The following is a 9,227-nucleotide window of genomic DNA, read 5'->3' on the forward strand; positions in this document are numbered from 1 at the left end:
GCAATATCAATCACAACTATGAAATTCTCATCAATGCACACTTGCACAGATTTCCTCCACCTCCCTTTTCCTCAGTAATCCTCACCTCCTGCTTTCTTCCTCAGAATTCGAAGACCTTGTCCATTTTTAGCATTGGCCTTGGGATCAAACAATTACCGATTGACAAAGCTCTGTCTAAGTTCCTCTCCGAATCCTTCCCCTACTTCATTGATGTCGAGATTCGTGATTTCGATAATGCTCCATCTCACTCCGAAAAAGCCACCTCTAGCAAGCTAACAAGTTCCATTCCAACCAAAATGCTGAGGTAATCTTCGACCTCAGTTATGCAAGGATCTTATGTTTAAGTCTATTAGTTCTATTCCATTTGACTTTAAAAATGTAAATATATCTGCTGATTAGTATTATTATGTGTAATTTGAAGTTGGCGTCAGTGTCCACGTATGCAACAGTCTTGAGTGATTTAATGATTGTTGAATTGGTCGAGTTTTTGCAGAGAACCAGAATTCAACGTAGGTTATATTTTTGGTATTATGTACTGTTGCTCAATGGTTTCGAGAGCTATACTATATGACATAGGTGATAGATGCTAGCTTTCTGTATTATATACGAATATCCATAGATTTCCTTTTTTCAGCAAACATATTACACTAGTTTGGAAGCCTAAAACAGAAACTAAAATGAGATGATTCAAGGTCATGTGCATTTTTTTCATATAGTTTTTTTTTTTTTTTTTTTTTTTTTTGCTGGTGCTCAATGAAGCAATTGATAATGATATCCAAAACTTGAAACTCTCACCATGGACTATTTTACACTTAGTTTGGATTGTTTGTTGTTGCACTTCTAATGATCGCCTACATGGTAGGGCTTGTGTATATATATCACTGTTATGTATCATCTCACCAGCGTGGTGTCTGTGCTTGGAGATGTGCATGGCCTCAATACTATGATCAAGAGCCAGGGCCTGATCAGGGGATTTTCCTGCTTTTGAACTTGGTTTTCTTTGGAATTCAGGCAGGGTTTGAGTACTTTGTGGTTGGCTAGGGTATGAAATTTTGTTTGTGTTGCTGTTGACAATTTTGATACTCTTTGGACTCACCACCTAGACTAACATCTACTTCATCTGCAAGTAATATCACCAAGAGAATATTGACAAGTCCTCATTGTCAGATCATATAGAATTACCTTGGAGAATATGTTCCTTTGAAGTACAGCTTGAGTCATTTCATGTTTAATCTGCAATTTTTTTATGGCTCTTGGTATTTGCCAAAGAAATTACTGGTACTTTGATAGTTGAGGATATAAATTTTAGCAGAAATATATGGTTAAAAAGAAGAAGAGGAAGAAGAAGGGAGAGAGAGAATAGCTAACAGCCTAACTAACTCCTTCCAGCTAAGCTAACAGAATAGCTAACCACTGCTGACATTGACTAGGCTGCTGACTTGGATTTTCTCTGCTGATTTAGCCTTCTCTAATAATTTTAAGATATAATGAAACATTTCTCTGCAGGAAGACAGTATTCTCATTGATGGTAAGCAAGACATCATATTTGACATTCTACAATATGAGAATCCAGAACTCGATTCATTCTTGCTTCCAATGGTAAACCCCCATGCTTAAGATTTGATCTGATTCATATATGCTGCATATATGATATATATGCTTAATTATAAATGCCTTCACCTAAATTTATTTATGCTTTTTCCCAGGAAAAATCTGCCTTTTATTTTGAGGACATTAGTATTCTTCCCGACATTTCCTTTGCTGAAAAGAAGGTAGTAAATATTTGGAGTAAAATAATATGGATTTATATACTGTTGGAATATTTCTATTAGTTTATCTAGTGGAAGTGCAAATAATAAGGGAATCAATGGTATGGATTTCTATTGTAGGAAATAAATCTTTATATTATTTGACTCTTAGGGGGCATTTGGTTCAGGTTATATAAGATAACCAAGGTTATATTTGCTTGGTAATATAAGATTCCCATGTTTGGTTCAAGTTATGTAACTTTCCCAGGGAATGTCAAATAACCTCCGCATTAAGTTTTTAGCTATTGGAAGGGAATGTGAGATACCCTCCAATTTCTTAGATAATCTCACATTCCCTTGTCTTATTACTAATGTTAGTCTTTGGACGTTTTAATCAATTTATCTTATTACCGTTGTCTTATTTACATATCTTAGTTTTAAACCAAACACATGAATCTAACATTCCCTAAGATAATCTAACATTCCAAGCAATCTAACATTCCCTAAAGTAATCTAACATTCCGTAAACCAAACGCCGCTTAGATCTTATACGTTATCCACATTACAATTGCTCATGAGACTCTGAAAGCTAACTACTGAGTTCTATACATGTGTTTTTATCCTGAATTCTGTTTGATATCTCCCTATTATTATTATCAGGAACTCAGAGCTTATATATATACTCCTTTCAGGAAATGCTCAGTCCTGAAACCATGCTGCAAATTCCCCTCTATAGTCAACAATCAATGTATGCAGTTGATGAAATCCACTCATCTACTTTTGTGGAGAAAAAGGTTGATTATCTGGAAGATGGTGGCTTTATTCAGGGGCAATATCTTTCTCTTACTACCAGGTTTCCCCTCCTTGAAGTAGATGAAGCAGGTTGGGGTATTGTGAGTGATATACCCACAAAAATCAACTTCTAATTTTTGAAAAAGTATTGAAATCCAGTACTTGATGGGAGGTGATGGAATGAGTAACTCGGAAGGGCTATTGGATTCTAGAAATGTTGATTTTTTAGAATGTGGCAAACGGCTCTAAGGTGGAGATAACTTTTTCGAATTACTCCTTTGAAGCAGATATTATAAGATTCCTAGAACAAAGAGAGAACTCAGATGGTGGTTCAATTTGTATGAGAAGTCCAATCATATTTGAGTGTGTTGGTCAAAAGAGTCAATTTAGATGTTGGACTTTAGGCGGTAATGATACAATTATTAAGGATAAATTAGACTTTTAAAATAAAAATGTAATAAGTTAATACTCCGTACCAATAAATTGTTCAAAGTAGTTTTTTTATTTTTGGCTTATTGACATCAATAAACTAAGTAAAAATATTGTTCACTAAACACGCATATTAGTTGTTTGATCATCTAAACAAGTTAAAGTTGATTAAACAAATTAGACTTATTGCTTATTGCTGAATGGAAGATATTTTTGGTCCAAGGTCGAATGACTTCGACCAAGCAGGCAGTACAAGGCTCAACCTTGGCTATTGCTGAGCGGAAAAGCTTTTTTGTTCCAAGGTTGAATAATCTCAACCAAGCGACTAGTACTCTAAGTACGGTACGAGGTCCGACCTTGCCTATCGCGAACAGAAGAGCTTTTGGTACAAAGTAGTGTAAGTAAGGAAACTAAGTATGAAGTTTTGATTATGATGTTTTACCTTATGCTCCTGGCTCCCTAACGCAAACAGTGAGAACATCCACACCAATGCTTTTTTGGTGAATTTTGGAACAGTAACAAGGTTTTTGGTTGATGGGATACAAGATTTTTAAGTCAATTATTTCTCCTGTGAAACAAGTGTTTTGCAGGAGAATTTTATTTTATTTTATTTATTTATTTGAGAATTTTATTTTATTTATTTATTTATTTATTTTTTAAAGCTGACGTGCTTCCTTCATCTGTACGCTCGTTCTTTTCCAAATAACCCACTCCCTCGTCAATTATTATTTTTGACTTGAGTGAGTTATCGTAGATAACTCCACTTTACCTTACTACTTCTTCCTCTACACTCGCTCACTCTCGAGCTTACCCTCCGCGATTCTGAATCACCGAGAGAGCATCAGAAAGCCAGAAACCCTCTTACTAGCTATTCAGATTCCAGGTGTGTTCAACTCAATATCACTAGAATTGAATAGATTGCAACTCAGCATTTCTTCGTGATGACCCATTTTCTAAAAACCTATCCTCATATACACGATTTCTTGTTACATTTAAAAAAAAAAATTAATTTTACTATGATTTTAGTTTCTGCAGTCTATTTAATATGAATATGCGCACTGTGATGTGATGATGTGGAGTGACAACAGTGATCAACTAATTCTAGTGTTGTCTGCTTTGGACTCATTTTTGCGGCATTGCTTGATATTATGACTAGACGATGTAATGAGCTGAGGAGTTTTTTTTTTTTTTTTTTTTGTCTCTTGTAATTTGGTTTCATTTGCTATTCATTGGCTAACTGCTTGTTTCTGGGCTACTGTAAAAATTCTATGAGGTCTAACTCTGAATATATGTATCATCATCCTGCCACAAATAAAGTGAGCAGCCTACCATTCAGGAAGTGATATATATGTTTCCACCATATGCAGGATTTCACTTTCTACCATCAATTTAATATGAATATGTTTAGTTTCTGCCAAAAATAAACAAAGTAATATGTTTAGATGAGCAGCCTACCATCAGAAAGAAAATGAGTTTAACACATCTTCCTCACAGATTGAAATCAAGTTGTTGTAGTTCTTGTTGATCCTTCACAATCTACAAGTATCTTTCAGAAAAAAAAAAAAAAAAAAAAAAGCCTTCTTGCATACGTTTAGAGTAAAGTTTATAGGACATTAGGCCTTCTACATATACTTAGCATGTGCTATTTGTTTTTAACCTTCTCATTGTTTTTACCTGAAATTGAAGTTTTAATATTTATGCTTTGTAGATGTCATCTACGGATTCAGGGCAAGGGGAAGAAACATGAGGAGATAGTTATTGTGTAGCTGATGCAAATACAACTGAATGAACTGTTGTTGGTAATTGAGCATCTGGGTAATCACACTATTGTCATCTACAGAAGATAAGCCTCAGTATTAAGATAAATCACAGGGAACGTCAGAGCTTGCTCATGGCGGCCAACATCAGAATTCTTCGGCGCCGCCCTAAATGGCAGCCGTCAAATTTCGTCCCGCTTTCTTCGTTTTCCAGTTCCAATCAACAACCATCTAAAGTTGTCTATTCAGAGGAAATACAGAAGAAACTAGCAGACTTCCGAGGTCGGGTATCTCCCTCGCTGCCAACACATATAGGTGGAAATGGGTCACCTTCTCCTCCGTCATTTTCCTCTAAGGACATCTCATTACAGGAGATTTACAAGCGGAATGCCAATGCTGCAAGGCCATCCACCAGGAAGCTGTTTGACACCATTTATATGAGCTTGCTGGACCAAAAAAATGATCCATTCTCGCTTTCTAACTTTAAGGATAGCTTAAGGCTGAGACAGGGTGACCCGAGCCCAAAAGAAGTGCCGATAGTGATTGGTAGCGACAAGTTGCACACCTCAATGTTCTTGAAGGAGAACAAGGGTTTGAAGGATTTGGATAACAGGGCAGCTATGAGAAAGATGTATGCGAGGGAGTATAACCATCGGGATCTGGGGGAAAAGTTGAGATCATTGAGGCCGGAGCACAAGGGAAAGAAGGATTGGTTTTCATTACAAGAGTTGAATGATAGACTGATTAAGCTTAGGGATATTGAAAACAAAAAGTCTAATCTTGGTGGAATCTATGACCAATTGAGGGAATCTCTAGTTCAGATGGACGCATCTAGTCATGATAACAGAAATAGCACAAGTACATACAAAATTGATCATTAACTAATATTTATTACTTGTTTTTCCTTGGTTTTGCATGCCTAATGTTGTAGTAAGTAGGATAATGTGATTGTTCTATGCTTAATGATCAATCTTTCACTAAAGTTTTTCATCCTTTCTAAAGGAAACATGAATGCAAGAAAAAATAGTGCATGCCTTTTTTTAGGTAGCCTGAGATTTTAAAATGTTTAGTTGGGATGTTGCAAATAACATACAGGCTTACTTCCCTGCGCAAAAGCTTTATTCTGTTGGAATTTCTGTTTTATTGGGAAGTGTAGTGACTTTGCTTTTCCCTTTTGCTCTTTCCCATTGTTGTATAAACCTATAAGAAGTATCTCATATTCACATAATATGTGGTCTACTAATAATAGTGGTTCATGCAGTTCGAAAACTTGATGTTTTGAGCTACCTAGGAGAAAACGCAGAATACTTATCACATCCTCCAAAGGAGCACTTAGTTGAGAAGGTAAGTTTTACTTTCATTGTATTTTCAGCATGTTCCTATGCTGTTCTTGTAACAAATTTTCTATTTAGCTAGTATAGGCATTTATATTCTTGTTTTGCAGTATTTCGATCCAGGCAACATGTCATCTGCAGAAAAAATGAAGCTGGAGCTTAAGAAGGTCAGAGATGAATTTAAAATGTCAGAGTCAGATTGTGGTTCTGTTCGTGTTCAGGGTAACTGTTTCTGAGCTTTGTTAATACATAACTCTCTATAGTTCCTTTTGTATCAATGCATTTCTTGCCAATTAGTTGACTGCTGAATCTTTTATTCATTGCCTCATTGGTTCTCCTCCACTTTTTGAATACTAAACAGAAAATTACTATATTTGTGAACTTATTTTATTCAGTTATCTCTGTATTGTGCATGCTATTTTTCTCTCACATTTTGTCTATGTTGTACTCCATCCAACCACATGGTTGTCAGGTTGTGGGCTGTATATTTTCCTATTTAGGTTATGCTTTTTTTTCCAGCTCCATCTCCTTCACTGTTTGAATGCCAATAGAAAATCAATATATTTTAAAATTTGTTTTTGTTCCTCTATTGGGTTGCTGTGTTTGTATTTTCTTTTATCAAGGATGTTTTTTACCTTCCAAAGGGTGGCACTGCGAATGTTTCCCTATCTTGTTTTATGCTATTTTGTCTCGGTTTTTCAGTGGAGGATTGGAGTGAGATTTGAATGCAGGCCAAAAAACCTGGGAATTAGTTGATAATTTGCTTTATGATTATGTTCCTCCATTTTTTTTTAATGTTCAATGCCTTTGAAGCTTTTTGTGTGGTTTCACTTAGGATATTTTCATGCTGTTAATTCTGACTAGTGAGATGGAGTTCGAGGTCCTGTGCATCAGTACATGTTAGTGGGGTTTTTTTTGGGTACATACATGTGCATGGTTTGGTCTGTATTTTGTTGGCTCTGGAGAAACAATGAATTGTTATTCCCCATCTTACCCAAAATCCCCCATTCCTCTTATGGTCACAATTCTTATCCACCATAAGAGATATTTGTCTTAGAGACAGGTGATTTGATGTCATAGTTTATGTTTCTCATCACTATCACTTCTGCATTCCCTACTTCTATTGGTTCATTTTTATACATATTTATTTAGATAAGTGGCTTTAGAATGGATGTTATTTAGATGTCATAGTTACCCAAGATACACACTTTTGTTAAATTCAATTTACAAGTCACGCCTGATCAATTATTACACGAGTTTAATGCTTTCTTCATTCTTATGCAGTGGCTCAACTTACAACCAAGATCAAACACCTATCAGGTGTTCTCCATAAAAAGGTAAGTTTTATCTCAATATGTAATCATCTTCATCATTGGTGTTTCATAGACGGAAAAGGTACTACGAGTTGCTATTTGCATTCTTGAATTATTATTATTTTTTAAATCAAATGATTGAGGAAAGACAAAACTATGATAGACTGATAGTGTCTCCTAGACTAATCAATATGTGGGCAACCTGTAAAACGTCTTGCATTTACATGATGTGTTTCACTTTATCATTTCATCAATCCAAGAATGAATTGGATGTACATCTTCAGATCTTATGACATTTCCAAATTTGTACTTTATCATCACGGCACTTGATGAATTGTATATGATTGCCTCTTGCGCCTTTGTGTTTTAGGATAAACATTCTCGAAAGGGTCTTCAAGCAATGGTCCAGAAGCGGAAGAAGTTGCTGAAGTATCTTCGAAGGACCGATTGGGAGTCTTACTGCCTAGTGCTATCTAAGTTTGGTCTCCGTGACAATCCAGATTACAAGAACTAAACCAGCACCTATTGAATTCCATGTAAGTTTAGGAGATAATTCTCATTTTTTTTTTTATGGGCGTTGCATCTTTCCCTTTCCATGTTTAGTTCGGAAAGAAAGGTATGCTTCATTTCCCCTCCCTTTCCTCCTCCTCCGCCATATTTTCCTCTATGCAAAGCGTGCAGAGATGCACTTCCTGCACAAATAGTTTACAAGTACAATTTGTACTGTATCTTTCTTATCCAACATCTTTTCCTTCTCTGTAGTAGAACATTCTCAATTTTTTTTTTTTTTACTTAGTGTTTATTCATTTCTGAAGTAATAATGTTTACTGTTTTATAATACGGAGTAATAATAATAATAATAATAATAATAATAATAATAATAAATGGTAATGGTAATGGTAATGGTCATTCATAGTCATGGTAATTGTAATGGTAATAGTAATGGTAATGGTAATTTTGGTGAAAGTATTTTGCATGTTTGATAGTAGGGTGGAATTGGAATGATTACCAATATTGATGTTTGGTTATGTATGACCCTTATAATGGAGGGCAAATTATACCATGGACCAGGGTCTACCTTGCATTGTAGATCGTCGTCTAAAAATAACTTTCAGATTCTGTATGTATTGTCGACACATTCTGTGCCTGTAGTTATCATATTATGTGTTAGCAATTATCAAGTCAGATTCTGTATCTATAGTTGGCACATTTTGTACATGTAGTTGATAATTTCTGTACCTATAGCTATCATATTATGTGTCAGCAATTATCAAGTTTGATCCGGGTAATTTCTGTGTACGTAGGATGTATGTATGAACAATGATGTAGACCAGAGAAGTATAGTTCAAGGGTTCTTTTATTCATGTTGTTTTTCTATCCTTGTAGAGAGAAGGGAGGGGAAAGAGTGTATAGAGAGAGAGTAGAGCTAGGGGAAATGAAGGGAAGGAACCTATTTATAGGGTCAGGGTTGACCTTGACTCGACCCAAGTAGGAGCACGGAGCGTACGGGGAGGTTGAACTTGGGGTATATTCCCCATCAAAGTTATTTGTTTACATGTACAAAAATTGGTAATTGTAGGTACAAAATATGTTAACTGAATGTACAGAATTTTTGTATTATGGTTCACAATACAATATGAACATTAGTCCATGGTATAACAATTGATAATGGAGATAAAGTTTTAAAAATACAAAATACAAAATACAAAAAATTAATGCAATTGATCTTAATATAATTATATCCAACGTACCAATATGACAAAATAAAACAAAAATCTAAGGGATATAGTGAGGAGGCAACAAATTAGGAGGTGATAGATGAGGAGGGATAAGATGGAATGATATCCATTTTTA

At 35.3% G+C, this 9,227-nt stretch overlaps 1 protein-coding gene across 1 annotated transcript; it reads left to right on the plus strand.

Moving 5' to 3' along the window:
* The first annotated feature begins 3,728 nt into the window (after nt 1-3,728).
* On the plus strand, nt 3,729-8,187 carry LOC109177674. The gene is made up of 6 exons (XM_019327103.1): nt 3,729-3,852; nt 4,678-5,584; nt 5,988-6,070; nt 6,171-6,282; nt 7,345-7,397; nt 7,744-8,187. The coding sequence occupies exons 2-6, from the start codon at nt 4,861-4,863 to the stop codon at nt 7,885-7,887; spliced, it is 1,116 nt and encodes a 371-aa protein (XP_019182648.1). The 5' UTR covers nt 3,729-3,852; nt 4,678-4,860; the 3' UTR covers nt 7,888-8,187.
* The last annotated feature ends 1,040 nt before the right edge of the window (nt 8,188-9,227 follow it).

Source organism: Ipomoea nil, unplaced genomic scaffold (assembly GCF_001879475.1).
Source record: "Ipomoea nil cultivar Tokyo-kokei standard unplaced genomic scaffold, Asagao_1.1 scaffold0805, whole genome shotgun sequence".
Taxonomy (NCBI): domain Eukaryota; kingdom Viridiplantae; phylum Streptophyta; class Magnoliopsida; order Solanales; family Convolvulaceae; genus Ipomoea; species Ipomoea nil.